Source organism: Phyllostomus discolor, chromosome 6 (genome assembly GCF_004126475.2).
Source record: "Phyllostomus discolor isolate MPI-MPIP mPhyDis1 chromosome 6, mPhyDis1.pri.v3, whole genome shotgun sequence".
Lineage (NCBI taxonomy): Eukaryota > Metazoa > Chordata > Mammalia > Chiroptera > Phyllostomidae > Phyllostomus > Phyllostomus discolor.
The window spans coordinates 146,584,407-146,600,911 of NC_040908.2; the positions used below are offsets into that span (position 1 = coordinate 146,584,407).

A 16,505-nucleotide genomic window follows, 5' to 3' on the forward strand; every position below is an offset into this window, starting at 1 on the left:
TTTTCTCTCTCACTTTTGAAGATCCCAAGAGAGGAGCTGCTACACTGGACAGAATTCTGAGCAGCAAGGTCCTAGTTCGTAATGTGGGACATGTTGGGAAACTTGGGCCGTGATGGCAGCAAAAGTCCTTCCACTGAGGCTTCTATGACACTCCACGATGCGGCACCTTCATTACCCTTCTGATCTCCTCCTCTCCGACCACTCTCCCCTCTGCCCGCCCTCCGGGACAAGGGCATCCTCGCAGTTCTTCCAGGCACATTAGGGTGTCAGGACCTCTGTACTTGCTGTTCTTAGTCTGGAACACTCTTGCCTTGTGTATCCAAGGGCTCTTTCTAGCTCTTTCAAGTCTCAGCTCAAATGTCACTGAGGCCTTTCTTGACACATCTTTATATTATACAACCCAACAGGACATTCCTTATCCCCTTGACAGATTTTTCTCCAGAGCACACGTTATGGATACTACTTGACCTGAGTACATACTGTTTATTTGCTACACTTGTCTCTTCTAACTGGAATATAAATTCCAAGGCAGAGATTTTAATTGTATCATTCACTGCATTTTCCCCAGCACCTAGTAGGTACTCGGTAAATATTTGTTGAGTGAGCAAATGAATTGATTTGGGAGCGAGGTATCATTCTGTAGTAGGATTTATCAAAAGAAAATGTCACTAGGATTTATTATAACACACACAATAATAGTCAGAGAAAATATACATAAACATGATATTAGATATTCTATTATTTTTCTCTCCAGATTTTTTTTTAAATCTAGGGAATGAGGACTTTGAAATTCAATAGCAGGTTCAAAAAGGAAAGGAGGAAAGGATTAGGAAATTCTAAAATATGAAATACAGATAGTATATTATTAATTATCTCAATGAAGAGGAAAACAGAAAAACTGTGAAATCAGTGTGGCTACAGAGGAAGACTGCTCACGGTCACAGCTAAGATGCACACACAGAACGGAGGATGGAAGGAGGAACAAAGGTAGCAAAGGACATGAATCAGTGGCAGGTGCCTCTAAAGTGTCTAAAAACAAACAACAAACCACCGAGATCAACAAAAGCTTAAGACCAACCAACAGGGTCTTTTAAAATGGCATCAAAGTATAAAGCAAAAGGAGGGATTAAGCCTCCTAATTAATCATATAGTTAGAGGACACAAAAGGAGAACAATTCAACTTCCGCATCAAAAAAAATACCCAACAAATATGTAAACAAGAAAGGCAGACACAAGCACAACTCAAATGCAACCCCTACTTCCTGCTTCGTTTGGTTAGAAATAAGTCCAGAATTCGCATTTATTTTTATTGATGTCTCATCCTCAATAGAGAAAAAATATTTTCCACAAGGCAAGTCAAGATTTTATACTACTATTTGTGGTTGGGAAGACACTAAAACTCTAAATAAGTAAGAACATAATTAAGAAGAGAGTTGAACATGTAATGAGTTTATTGTTGTAATTTAAAATTATAAATTTAAAAATTTAAAAAAGGAATAAGTATTATAAAACTTCTCAGTTTTAACTTCTAACATAATAAATATCCACATAACCCACATAAGCAAGAGTTCTTTGGAGTCCTCGTAACTTTCTTTTAATTAGAGTTGACATACAATATTGTATTAGTTTCAGGTGTACAACAACATGGTTAGACATATATATACACGCATATTATGCAGGGATAAGCACAGTAAGTCTAGCAGCCATCTGTCACCACACAGTTATCACGAGGTTATTGACTACATTCCCTAAGCTGGACGTCACATCCCTGTGGCTCACTTTATAAAACTGGCAGTTTGTACTCAATCCCTTCACCTTTTGTGCTCCCTCTTCTATCCCACTCCCCTTTGGTCATCACCAGTTTGTTCTCTGTATCTACAAGTTTATTTGTGTCGTTTCGTTTTCAGATTCTACATGTAAGAGAAATTATACAGCTTTTGTCCTTCTCTGACTTATTGCGCTTAGCATAATACCCTCTAGGCCCATCCATGTCACTCCAAAGGGCAAGGTTCCGTTCCTTTTTTACTGTGGGTAATAAGTCTGTCTGTCTGTCTGTCTGTCTGTCTCTTTCTCTCTCTCTCACACACACACACACACACACACACACACACTTCTCTTTATCCATCCATCTGTGGGTGGACTCCTAGGTTAATCCCATATCTTGCCTGTTGTAAACAATGATGCAGTGAACATAGGGGTGCATATATCTTTTACGAATTAGTGTTTTTTATTTCTTTGGAATAAATACTCACGAGGTGGAATTGCTGGGTCATATGGTAGTTCTATTTTAATTTTTGGAGGAATCTCCAGTAATTTTAGAGAGCTTAAAGGGTCATGAAACCAAAAAGTTGAAATGACTATTCTTAAGTAAAGACCACCTTACACCCACCCTAACGAACATTACAAACAAGCCTCGATATCTTGCAGGCATCGAGGACCAAGCAGACCCAATAATATCTGACCACCTGCCTGCCCCAGTAAATCATGACACTCTTTAAACATTATGTTAGGGATAGTGCCAACTTTAGGACAAGGAATATGGTCAGAGATAGAGATTTCATAACAAAAAATATAAGCACATCAGTAAAAAGACAGCACAATCCTAAGTATATTTGCATATAATTATAGTGCTTCAAAACACATGAAGCAAATCTGATAGAATTAAGGAGAAATAGACAAAACTGTAATTATAACTGGAGATTACAACAATGGTCTCTCATAGAACAAAGACAAAAATGACCAGTAAATAGATAAAAGACTTGAAAAACAATCAACCAGTTTCACCTGTCATTTATAGAACATTCCCCAAAATAACAGAATACATTCTTTTCAAATACAGAAGGATTATTTACCAAGACAGACCATAATTCTGGGCCATAAGACATTTGAAAGGATTAAAATTATACACAGTGAGTTCTCTAACCATAACAAAATGAGAAATCAATACCAAAAGACAACTGGAAAATCTCCATATGTTTGGAAATTAACACATTTCTAGAAAAGTCATAGATCAAAATTAAATTACAAGAAAAATCTGAGAATATTCCGAACCAAATGTTAAAGAAAATATAACACATCAGAATTTATGAAATGTAGCTCAGACAGTGCTTACAGAGAAAAAAGGTCTAAAATCAATAATCTAAACTTCTACCTTCAGAAGCTAGAAAAAAAGTAAATTAAACCCAAAGTAAATAGGAGGAAATAAAGATAACTGCAGAAATCAATAAAAATAAAAAATGAGCAAATAACAGAAAAAAAGTCAGTGAAACCACAAGTTGTTCCTTTAAATGATCATTAAAGTGCAACCCCTTGCTTAAACTGATGAACAAAAGAGAAGATATAAACTGCTAATATTAAGAATTAAAGAGGAAGTCTGGCCTCCCGACCCCGGGGGTAGGGGGGTGTGGGGAGAGGGGGGCAGAGGGGGAGTTGGGGAGAGAGGGATGGAGCAGGGGGAACCCAGAGGGAAGGGCTGGTGCTCAGGGAACTGGGAAGGGAAGGGGCAGGGACCAGGAAGGAAAAAAAAAGAAGAATGAAAGAGGAAGAGGACATGTGACTACAGCATTTGCAGCCATTAAAAGGATTATCAAAGGAATATTGTGAATAACTTTATGCCAATAAATCCAACATTTAGACAAAAGGGACAAATTTCTTGAAGACACAAATTACCAAAAGTGATTCAAGAAACAGAAAACTTGAGTATTAAAGAAATTCATATTTCAAAAGCTTTCCAAAAAGAAAATCCCAGCCCCGGATGACTTCACTGATAAATCCCGTGGAACATGGAAGGGTGCCGTGACACCAGTGTCATACGGAGTCTGGACTAGTCAGAACGGAAGGCCGCCTCGGAGGCAGCGAGCTCCCAGTCCCGCAGGTAAACAGCAGAGGCATTCCTCGGCCGAGAGGGAAGCCACGCCACCTCCAGACCCAGACTGCAGGTTGTTTTTGCCAGACATCCAGTGTAATGGCCTCAAGTGTCCACACCCCCTCACCGTCCCCTCTACAAACTGGACTTGTGAACGTGTCAGCTCCGGGTCAGATCTAGATCATGTCCGTCTTCCCAGACTTATTTTAGACCCACCCATCGGGGTCATCCCAAGAGTCAGAGGGTTTTTTCTGATGCTTACAACTCAATTACGTTCTGGGTATACGATTCACATTTTACTCTCACTGTATAACCGGAGCGTCATCATTTTCTCTACTCATTTTATAGCTCATGAGATTGGGATTACTGTCATACCTGCCATGAGGCAACCCCAAAAATGAGATTAAAAAAATATACCTAGTTGACTTAGGAAATGATCCCAAAGAGAGACTACTAAAAGTAGAAGTCTACCCATTAAATCCTCTTTGTAATAGTTTCTATAGCATATTTGTATTATTTTACAAAATTGGGAGTTTTACCAAAAACACCAGAAGAAATTGTTTTCCCAGTCTCAATAAAATAAAATAAAGTAGATATTAACTGGTCTAGTGTAGTGTTTCTCAATAGGCAATTGATGTACTTTTGGAAATAGTGGAAAAGAGGCTGAAACTTTAGTAACTACTCTGTATGATACTACAATGGAAGACACATGTCATCACACACATGTCCAAACTCACAGAACACACACCGCCAAGAGCGAACCCTGACGTCACAGACGGACTGCAGGGGACGACAGTGGATCGGTGTGGGTCCAACAGCTGTAAAAACGGTGCCACTCTGGCGGGGGATATTGTGTAGGGGCTCAATATAAGAAGGGGCTGTGACCTTCTGCTCAGTTTTTCTGTGAATCTAAAACTGCCCTAAAAAATAAAGCTAGTAAAACAAACTAACAAACAAAAACAGGTAACGGAGTTACTCGGATTGAAGAGTATAGAGCTTAGTTCACTTATTGCCCACCTCCCCCAACACAGCCACATATCCCACCCCACCCCACGGTACCTCCCTCGAAACTTCTAGGGCTCTCCGGAACACAATTTATAAACTATTTGTCTGGCTAATCGACAAAGACCCTCTGTGGAGTTCATTCGAAAAAGTCATGTAAATCAGCACCAGAGGAAAATTTAACCTACCAATCGAGCTATAGACACCCTGAATGTCGGACATGCCATATGGAATTGGGGAATGGCGACATTAAAGATCCTGTCTTTAAAGTAAAGAAAGTGAAAGGTATAATATCCTTCCATATATCCCGATGTCGTAGAGAATGTGGTACAACTTGTGTATTCATATACCCGGCCAGGGCTGATGATTGGAAATTCACCTGCAGAGAAATAGTAACAATAAAGCATAAAATTCAGTTCCTCATTACAGCAAATAAGATATGCCTCTGGGGGGGGGGGGGTAAACTATGTTAAAGTAAATGCACAATTAGAAGCAAAGTCTAAAAGGGAATACAACAAAATGTTAACAGTGATCGGGTTATGAGTATTTTGACTTTTTTGTAATCCCTCTTATTCCCTCTGTTGTGTGTGTGGGGGGGGGCGGGGGGGGGAATATCTAGTAGAATAAAACACAATTAAAAAAGGAATATTTTTTTCAAAATGCTTGGAGGCATTTTAGATACCATCTACAAGACATAAATAATAAAAAGTGTCACAGGCACTAGTTTAAACAGCAATAAGAATAATCTAAATGTTTTATATAGCAAGAGACTAAATCATCAGATTCTGAGGAAGCAGCTTAGGCACTGAGCCCAGACCAAATGGTGGTTACAAGGGACAGTTCTTACTCAAAGGGACCAAGTGACTGAAAAAGAATTATGACTTTAATGAAAATTTTCAGCACTAGATCCCCAAATAAATTCAGGAAAAATTCCTTAAATAGACATGTAGAATATGACTTTATTTGTGGGAAAGAATTAGAACAATTTTATATTTTAGGTTTTTTAAAAAAATTATTTTCAAAGATTTTATTTATTTATTTTTAGAGAGGGGAAGGGAGGGATAAAGAGAAGCATCAGTGTGTGGTTGCCTCTCGCGCGCCTGCTGCTGGGGAGCCTGACCTGCAACCCAGGCATGTGCCTGAGACTGGGTTCAAACTGGTGACCCTTTGGTCCACAGGCCGGCACTCAATCCACTGAGCCACACCAGCCAGGGCAAATTAGAACAACTTTAATTAAAACTGAATTCTGCCCTGGCTGGCGTAGCTCAGTGGATTGAGCATGGGCTCTGAACCAAAGCATCGCAGATTTGATTCCCAGTCAGGGAATCATGCCTGGGTTGCAGGCCACGGCCCCCACCAACCACACATTGATGTTTCTCTCTCTCTCTCACTCCTTCTCCCTCCCTTCCCTCTCTAAAAATGAATAAATAAAATCTTTAAAAAAAAAACCCTGAATTCTGTATATGCTTAGGACCAATAACAGAAGTGCAAAGCTTAAATAATGTTATTTTTTTTCTGAAGCACAAACACAAAATCAGAAGAATCTAAGGCTTCAGGAATTTAAGATAATTATAATTTTTTAAAAAGCTGAATGTTGATGGAAATCAAGCTAGAGATGACAGCGCTCCCGTGGGGGCTCAGCTGCTCCGGCCATTGTAATGGCCCAAATCCACAAATAATAAATCCACAAATAATAAAAATCTGTTAGTTTTAACATTTCTCCTCAAATTTCAATTATTTTCTCTTTCTGTTCTGTGCCTACACAATATAATGAATGACTATTCAGCTAAAACAAACAAACAAAAAAGGAACTGAAGAAGAAAAGGAACTCAAATCACCCACAGAATGAAAACTCAATCCCTGAGTTTGCTATAATTCTAGAAAAGTTCACGTTTAAGGTACTAAACTGACAGAATAATGACCTTTACATATTGTATTTATGAAGCAAAGCATTAGACCCAAATCTATGACACCTTTCACACTGCAAACACAGCTCTTAAAAAGATGCAGTCTTATCCACTGACTACATCATGCATTTTCCAAGCTGTGTCACATATATGCTCTCCAAAATGTCCTAGAAGCAACTGGTATATTAACCCAAATCTGGTGTTACATACCAACTACTCCAGGTCCTTGAACTTCTTCTACATCACCTTTAGCGTTTGTTATTCTCCAGTAGCGACTGTCCAACTGACAAGCCTTCTCGGGAAGCGCATCCTTTGACATCTCGATCCTGGAGAAGGAAAGGAGGCAGTAGCGGCACACCGACCAGGCCTTTTTTGTTTCTTTTGTTAAGAGCTACAGTGTCTGGGTTAAGACCATGAAGGGGATTTCTGAAGTAAGTTAAGAAACCCACCCCCAGGTCTGGGTTAATCATCCATGTCTGGAAGTTCTCCGACGATGGCCCGAGCAGCGGAACCCCCACAGGAACGCTGTCAGGTGACGCCCGCCCAGACCTCCAGCGGGGCCAGCGACAGAAAGGGCAGCACAGAAACCCACAAAGACAACGCCGACAACGCTCTTTTGCTGTTCAAATAAAGATCAGTGTGGGAAACACTTTCTAGAACATCGTGCCACGAAAAAGCTTCTGTTTTAAAAACTGACAGTCTTTTACTTGCTACGCAACCCATTTCCCTTTTTCTCATTAGCTTCTAGAAAGCTCAAAGCAAAATGCCACTGTTCAGGTACTGGGATTACACCCTGACTCTGCTTCCCACTTCGTCCAGGAATTTGCTGTCCCTTACTCCCCGTCCCCCACAAGCACACGTAGGTATCACTATCTGAAGCATGTTTCATCCCAGGAAAGATCTAAATCACACAACGAACATCTGTGCATGAGTAACATGTACAGAAATGTCCGCCCAAGGCTGCATACAACATCGGATCCTATGATGCTCCTGCTAAGTGTGTATTATTAAAATATCTCTAGTATATATATGCATGTATATTTATTTTTTGAAAGATTACATATATCTTAAAATATACAAAAAAGAGATCTAAAAGCAAAGTATCCTTAGTCCCTTCCTTAGGGCAATGAGTTGTCTTTATGTCATAGCACAGAGTATTTCCAATTAAAATGAATTAATATTTGTTTTTTATTTAACAAAATCTAGTGCTTATCACCATGTTTGAAAACCAGACAGTGCTCAGTAAATATTTATTAGACTTTTAATTGAATATACACAGGCCAGATGAAATTTAGAAAGCGTGGTTCTACCTTGGGCAATTAGATAGCATCTAGAAAACATTACAACTCTAATTTTGACCTTCATGATGACTACAGCTTAGTGGTCCACTTTGTAAAGCACCTGGCACAACACTTACATTTACGAGAAGTAACTTAGAGACTAATGTAAACTCAAAGTTCTTTATAAACACCATGTTGAACTTTTCCCATAAATGGCCTGAAGTACTTCTGAAAATAGTTCACTATTCATCTGACCCAGAAAACCACACAAAATCATGCAAATCTTCCTGTTCACTGTAAGAACACTCATGAAGCTGCCCAGGCCATCAATGGGGTGCATATCTGAAAAGCCACCAAGTATCTGGAGAATGTCACTTTACAGAAGCCATGTGTAACCTTCCATTGTTACAATGGAGGAGTTGGTGGGTGTGTCCAGGCCTAACAGTGGGGCTGGACACAGGGTCCGTGGCCCAAAAAGTGTCTGAACTTTGCTGCACATGCTCAGAAATTCAGAGAGTAATGCTGAATGTAAGGGAGTAAACGTAGGTTCTCTGGTCACTGAGCACATCCAGGTGAACAAAGCTTGCAAGATGTAGCACAGAACTCACAGAGCTCACCGCCAGATTAGGCCACACAGGACCTCTCCCTGCCACTTTGAAATGATCCTTATCGAAAAAGAGCAGACTGTTCCTAAACCAAAAGAGAAGGTTGCACAGAAGAAAAAGATATCCCAGAAGACACTAAAGAAACAAAACCTTAGGTCCCGAGAGTAAATTCAGCATCAAATAAATGTAAAAGCAGAACCCCCACCCTGCAGGAAATTTTGTTATCCACTTTCCTCCACACTTCCGCAAGAAGCTGGCATTCAAAATGTGTTTTATATCTCGTCAAATGGGGCAATACAACACCTCCGCAGGATATATCCCATCACTAACCGAAAGGAAACTCCATTTAACATTCTCACCTGATCCGGTATGTGAAGAAATAGTGGGGTGGGTGTACAGAGCTAAGTTCCGGCAGAAACGACGTGGAGACTGAAACTGTAATATCCCCAGTTGTCGCCACACACTCCGGATCATGAACATATCTGGGTAATCAAAAAAATCAAACACTTTTTAGTCAACTGACCTCAATTCTATAGGCTAAAAAGTTTAAAGGTACAATGCAAAATAGCTTATACTTCAGTTTAAAATTGAAAAATCATATGTGGGACTTTAAAGGTATAGCCCTATTAAGCTTAGAAGAAAACTAGAAATTACAAACAAACCAAAAAGCTTTGACCATTCTGGATCAATAATGGTAGCAGTCGAGGTTCAATGATCAGTGGTTCAAACAATAGAGCAGTAATTTACTTGGAAACTGCAAAGAGCTTATCTCCATTTTCAGAGCTAAGGAAATTTTGGGGCAGCTGAACACCCAGCTATGCCCTACACAGTGGCTCTGACGATAACAGTGTGTTAGCATGTTATTCTAGGGCCTCTAATGTATATTTAATCTATCATTTCTGCCAACAAGGCTACTGTGAAGCAATACTACCTCTAATACTACCTACAATAACCTGGATGTTCCATTTAGAGATAATAAATATTTTCTAGGAGTTAACAGTTACTGAGTTGCTATTCATACTTAATCTACTACCTGGCAAACAGCTTCATTTCCCCCCCAGGAGAAACTACACAACTACTAATATAAAGCCATCAACTTCTAAATCAAAATCAGTTTTTTCTCTTAATTCTTCAAGGTAAGAAAAATACTAGTTATTCAAGTGTTTGGATGCTTTGGCTCTAAAGTGAGAGTAAAATAGATTTACGGCTGTGAGAGGTTCCATTATTAACCTTCCTGGGAAACCGCACCTGTGATCCGTAACCGATGGTTTTGGCTGATTACAGTCATTGCGATCTAAAGAGCCCCAAGTGAAAAATACCTGAAAATTTGGTCTCTGATGATAGGGAAGCCACCGGATACAACATTGTGGACATAGGAAGTAAACCAGTCAGTAAAAGTATCACCTATAAACCAGAAATGGGAAGAAAACGACAAATCGTTTTTGTAAAATCTATACAGGAAACAAGGAAACAATTGTACTTTCTCTTTGCATAAGGTGTGATATCAAAACTAGAAACATTTTATAGACATAATTCCACTAGTCTTTTATTAGGCCAATTGCTAGTCTCAATTGTATCCATCTTATTCCTAACTACCCGGCTAGGGGAATCTTCCAACTACTTTCAAACTACTTTGTACACTTATAAATAATAGATTCTTAAACTTTAATTTGTTCTGGTACAAGAATGAAAAGCCTTCTGTCTATAATTTCTTGAACAATGGAGACATGGCTATGTTTAGGAAGAAACTGCCCAAAAAACGTCAGCACCTCAACTCAAACAATCAGCGTCTACCCAGGTCCAGGTGCATCCTGCCTGGCGCTCAGTCTGGACATCTGACAGGTGGGTGGCACTGGGGAGTTCCGAGCATCAGACCGGCCTAGTTGCGCTACTACAGATTCAAATGCATGGCGGCCCTCCGTGTGCTCAGTGACCAGCTTGAAGCAGAAAAGAATGACTGAAAGAGTCCAGTCCAGACCATATATCTGTGATCTAATGACTGGGTCAGTAACAAGCACTTACATAAATTCTATCTGTCCCCTCTAGTAATACAACATAACTTTCTCGGAACCTCTTACTGTTAACACATCTCAGTGCCCAGAGTACATTAGTCCCTTAATCAATGCTGCCCAGTGAATTTTTGGGTAAACTTTTTTTAATTAACCCAGTTCCTGTACTCTGCCATGCTTAAGGTCAGATGCTAAATTTACAGTATTTACTTAATATTTTATTTTGAGAATGATAGAAGATACAATTTAGGCTTGGGTTTGAGGGTGTATAGCTTAAAATTTTAAAGGCATCATTTGAGAGAAAGTACACTACAATAGTTGACTCTTTCCTTTATGTCTATTAATGGCCCATTCTGAACCCTCATTTATTCAATGCTATTGTACTCAAAATGAGCACTGATCATCTGTCTGCCTGGAGCAAGATATTAAGAAGCCTATCTTTAATGACATTAATGGTAGGTACCATTACAATTCATAGAAGGTGCAAGTATATGTTTTAAGAACTAGTAATTTTCCTGTAGAGTTTTAAAAAGAGTATTTTTTATATTTCATGGAATGAAATATTATGTAAGAAAAAGAAATTTGTTATAGTTTACATAAAAAAGATATTGACACAATGTATTTCAGTGCATCTAAATTTATTATATTACATGCACGTCAAAGTATGTTCTTTAAAGTGAGGACAGAGTTTCCTGTGTGGCCCTCACTATTTATCCAAACAAAGAATATGGTTTTCTTAGATATTTACTAATAATGCACAGAACACCAGGAGATTTCATCTTATGTTTTACCAAAAATTTCAAGAAAGTCAAACTTAGGGGAATCAAGATGTAATTTATATTTCTAAGGCAGTTTATATTTTAAGTTACGCCTGTATCTTGGAGTTCCTTTGATAGCATTGCATTTTTTAAAAAATTTTATTTTAATCATTGTTCAATTACAGTTTTCTTCTTTTTACTCCCAATCCAGCGTCCCCTCCCACCCTCCCCACTTCCCTCCCATTACCACCCTCCCCTTAGTTTATGACCATGTGTCCTTTAAGTTTATTCCCTGATAGCATTTCATTTTTTCAAGGTAGCTCAAAGGAAACTGCTTTCTCATCTTTGCTCTCAGCACTAACTTCCCATCTCATCTCAAATCTTTTGCTTTGCTCTCTCATTCCAGGAGAAACCCCTCCTACAAGAACAGCATTACTGGCCCTTAGCGCTCTGCTGTAGGGGGAGTGGGGAGGGGTGGTCTTCCCGACCACGCCACACCAGCAGCAAACTCGGAGTAAGAAACCCAGGGAGCCTCGCAGGCAGCCTGCTTCAGAGCCCAGGCAGCCTTTTGTTTACACTGAGCAGCACCACTGCCCTGCCCCGCCGCGCCCCACCCCCCCACCATGATCAGCAATGAAAGCACGTGCTACCGGAAGATGCCAAAGAGGGCCCTGAGCGGGGGCAAAACCACAGCGGTACTTCACTTGGAAACCACAGACCACATGAGTCAGGGCAAGCTGAAAGTCAGGGGCCAAGTGTGAAACCTTTTTATCACTGACTGCACAGGAATGAGAGTGTCTCGATATTGTGAAGTATGCCACGAAACCTAGAACGTGCCATAGTACAGAACGCAGGCTCTGTTCAAGCTTCCAGTTAGGAGGAATAATTAAATACAGACGACTTAGCCTGCGAATCCTCTTTACTATTAGTATATGGGGATGTTTAATACATGCATTTAAAAAGGCAAATGAGTAGTCAGAAGCTTCTCTTAAGTGAGTAAAATTTAAGCAAACAAGACTGAATGAACAGCAAAGGGGTGAGCAGCACTTGCATACAAACTGAACTGTTCTCAAATCCTATCAGAAATACCCTTTTAAGGCCAAAGAAAAACCTAGCTGTGCCAAGGAGTTTATAAAGCCCATTTTATACCGGTTTTCAGAGACTGCTGCTTTGAGGTCTCTAGTGTGACTTAATCAGTATGTTACTGCAGCACGGGCACCAAAAGAGAAGGTAGTTTTATATATCTATGTCTCTAAATGTGTAGCAGTATGACGTGCATGGGAGGGAACTCCACACTTACTCACAGTGATTCTGCATTTTATAAACCAGCACGCCTTAAGAAATACAAGTGTAAAACTGCCAGCTGATTAAGTGACCAAAAAGTTTTTACCAACTTAATTTTTTTGACCAGCAGGAAAAAAAAGAAAACTGTTTTTTTCCTCCTACCTATGATAAACATGTCAATAGCAGCTGGATTCTGGGCCATTTGGTCCTAGGTGAGAAAAAGAATGTTATAATTAAGAAAAATACATTTTACTTAATTTCTCACTGTTTATCACCTGTATTCTTCCATGAAGAAAAGGCAAAACAGATCAAAATAACTTCAGAGCTCTAACTGATACCTGGACATTCCTCCCACCTTTTCAGTTCCTGCTCCACGATTTCTGCGTTTAGGTTCTCTCCACGAAGTCCTTAGAAGAGAAGTGCCCAGCACTTCTCAGTGACAGTTAAACGCACACACACTTCCATTATTGTTACGGTGAACTAAAACACTGTCCTTCAGGAAAAGAAATTACCCTTGAAGAAAAGGGCTTTGGATTCAGTCAAGAGACCTGAAGAATTCTAGGTTAGTCACTTCATAAATAAAGAGACCAACCCATTATCCAACAACCTTTATAGAGGTCATCAAGTCAAAAAAGAGATAAAAGATGTGAAAATGCTTGGGAAAAAATTAAAAGCTATGGAAGTTCTTAAAATATTTCAAATATTATATGGCATCATATGTCTCACATAACTATGAAAAGTATTTTCTATTTTAAATTACCCATTTTTTTTTAGTCTTTACCTGAGGACATTTTTTTCACTGTTTTGAGAGAGAGAGAGAAAGAAAGAGAAACACTGACACGAGAGAGAAACACTGACTTGGCTGCCCTTCTCATACGCATCTCGACCTGGGATTGAACCAGCAGCCTGGGTAGGTGCCCTGACCAGGAATTGAACCCGTGACCTTTTGGGCTCTGGGACAATGCTCCAACAACTGAGCCATACTGGCCAGGGCTTGAATTCCTCTTTTAAGTTAAAAGTTCACAGCTAGGTAAAAATGAAGGCAGAAGTTCTGCAACTGAAGAATTATTAAGAACTGAAGAAATAAGACTGAAACCAAATACCATATTTTCTGATTATATTAAAATCATAACAAAAGCCTTCTGAAAAGGATCTTCATTTTTCAACAACTCAAATACCTACTGAAGAGTTTAAAAAGTTCCTATTGCACTTGGATCAAATGATGTTGCAAAGCTAAATTTTTTAAGTTAGAAATGTATATTACAATGAATTCCTTTAACAAAAAGCTCATTAATTTTCCTTACACTTAAAATGCCTTAACACACATCGCAGCTTTCCTTCTGTGTGTACCACAGCTTGCACTGTTTGTCCGTTGGTAAAACCTTCTTTTGGCAGTCCATGCCATCATGTCTAGTCAGATAGGTCTATCATTAAGTTGCATAAGACTCTATACCCATTCTGCAGCCATGACCATTGCCAACGCACACACTCATCCACTCATCAGAACACGCCTTAAAGCCACATTTTAACGTGCGTCCGACTTACTGGACATTGGTAGAAAACTTCGTTCTTGTTCCGGCCCTCTGCAGCTTCCACTGCTATGTACTGACTCAGACCAGTGTGGATGCAGAAAGTTAGAGGCAGGCAGTACTTCAGGCCCTGTCTCTGCTGGAAGCCCCCCGCCGCCGTGTCGACGTCTAACAAGTCCTCGGAGCGGTAGTGATTAGACAGCGCCATGCTTCCCAACAGCCTGAGAACAGACTCAAAAAGGTCATCAGGTGCAGGGCCAAACAAACAGCTGCTCTTTTTCATGGAAAGTCATTCCACACTGACAACTCTACGAGAACTGGCTAACATGTCGATTCTAAACTGGGAATGCGGAAAATGATGCAATTTATATATTAAAGTAAAATTTTTGAGTGGAAAGATTCTAATTTAATTAAAACCTAAGTGTCTAAAATGTGTAAATGTCGGCTTTATAAAAATAAAAATAGTTTAACTGCTTTTAACAACTGCCATCTTGCCATGATAAACTGATCTGATGTTTGCTATGTATGCAAGGCTGATTTAATGTTTAAAGGGGTAAATTCTCACTGATGCTTTATGCTGTTATAGCTTTAGCTTACTCTACCCTACCAGACAGTACAAATGTTAATCAGCCTAAACCTTGACCAAATTTTCACAAACTTGGGATGTTTGGCACGTAAATTCATCACTGCACGTGCATGGAAACACCCCACTGTGCGGCCTCTATGAGATTCCTATCCCAGGTCTCACCACAGGACTGTGAATAGACAAAATCCCTGTGCTGAAATGCAGGACCTTTTTGTCGTGTCAATTCCGGTCAACTCTTCTAATAAAGTTCTCCACTGTCTTGGCTCTTGAAGTGTGACAATTTTTCAAAATTTTTGTCAAATTTTGATTTGACAGAAAAACAGACCAGGAAAACCCCCCCAGTAATTTAGGCTTCTCTGGTCCTAACTGCCCGGTGTTCCAATTCTGAACTCCACCTTGCAGTCTCAGCACGATCGCCTCCGAGACGCCCTGTCCGCACCCAACCCTGACCTGAAATGGCAAGTGACAGAACCTCACGACCCTTCACGAAGACATGCCCCGTTCCACTGAGAATAATGCAAAGTTCTCCCTAAATCCGTATTCGCATTTCACAAATGCAACATCTCTGAAATAGCTTAATTTCATACAAAAACAAAAGTAGACTCGTTCAAAGCATATAGTTTTTAAAGCTGTGAATGAATGTGACAGCTGCTATGTGGTCTGCTGTTCCCAAAAGGTTCCACAATGAATACTTCACCTTTTAGAAGTTTAAAGCAGGCCATTTAATTATAGGCTATGCTTGAATAGGACAAAACTATATATTCTTTATATTAGTGTATGTAGCTCTGAACAAATTATTGCTTGTTATACGTATTACCATACGTATATACATATTCTATGATGTACATAGAATGTGCATCAGGCTCTCCAAAACAAATCATCTGGCCTCTAACAAGGTACACACTTCAAGTTAAAATATGTCCCCACATATGTCTCCCCTGTGTCCCATAACCCCACACCCAGCCGAACTTCATTTTCACTGTAAGGATGTGTTGATAAAACTAATGTTTTCATAAGGCATATTTATTTTGGTAAAATCAAATTCAAGCTGTAGATTCTGTCCTATGGATGGCTACAAGGAAGAAGAGGGAATTTCTATACTCCTTGAATCTATTAGGGGTAACTATAAATACAGTTAGTTTGTTTTCTTTCTGGAAAATAACTTGTATCATTCAAAATAACCAAAACAGCAAACGTCTTACCCGGGAACCACTAACTTCTGCCCGTTGTGGATACGATACGAACACCGATAGTCGTCAGGAAGCTTGCAGCCGATCTGGGCTTCCACGGCATCCAGGTCTTCTTCTCGAGCGCCCTCTGCAGATGCACAAAAAAGCACATTATGAAGAAACAATAAGCCTTAAACCTAAAACTAAACACAGTCTTCCCAGTGGCCAGTGAAACAATCTTAGAGCAAGTGAATTCTGTCCAAAATGCATTGCTGAAATATAGGGAAATGAATGGCAAACTCAGAGAAACATATCACATTAGACTGGCTGACTTCTGAAGCGCTGAGCAAGCAAAGTCCTCGGTTCCCTCTCGGCAGGGAAACCATGGCACTAAGTAACATGTGGAGTGGTGTGCACCGGTGAAATCCACAATAATTTGTTCACATTACAATGCGAACATTAGGACGTATCTCATTTTTTAAATCTAATATACCCACACTTCTCTATTAAA

At 39.6% G+C, this 16,505-nt stretch overlaps 1 protein-coding gene and 1 long non-coding RNA gene across 3 annotated transcripts in view; both read right to left on the bottom strand.

Annotated features, from left to right (window-relative positions):
• Nucleotides 1–16,505, bottom strand: part of FBXO3 (F-box protein 3) — a 36,138-nt gene that overhangs the window by 1,817 nt on the left and 17,816 nt on the right. For both annotated transcript variants that reach the window (XM_028515357.2, XM_036029217.1), the window contains exons 4-10: nucleotides 16,028–16,142; nucleotides 14,256–14,460; nucleotides 12,873–12,918; nucleotides 9,979–10,063; nucleotides 9,019–9,141; nucleotides 6,985–7,100; nucleotides 5,056–5,246 (exon numbers count right to left, since the gene is read on the bottom strand). In XM_028515357.2, coding sequence (XP_028371158.1) covers nucleotides 5,056–5,246; nucleotides 6,985–7,100; nucleotides 9,019–9,141; nucleotides 9,979–10,063; nucleotides 12,873–12,918; nucleotides 14,256–14,460; nucleotides 16,028–16,142 — 881 coding nt within the window. The remainder of the gene's footprint in view (nucleotides 1–5,055; nucleotides 5,247–6,984; nucleotides 7,101–9,018; nucleotides 9,142–9,978; nucleotides 10,064–12,872; nucleotides 12,919–14,255; nucleotides 14,461–16,027; nucleotides 16,143–16,505) is intronic.
• Nucleotides 1,502–3,422, bottom strand: LOC118501320. Its single transcript, XR_004903954.1, has 2 exons — nucleotides 2,084–3,422; nucleotides 1,502–2,044 (listed from the first exon to the last, which is right to left on the bottom strand). It is a non-coding gene; the product is annotated as an uncharacterized LOC118501320 (long non-coding RNA).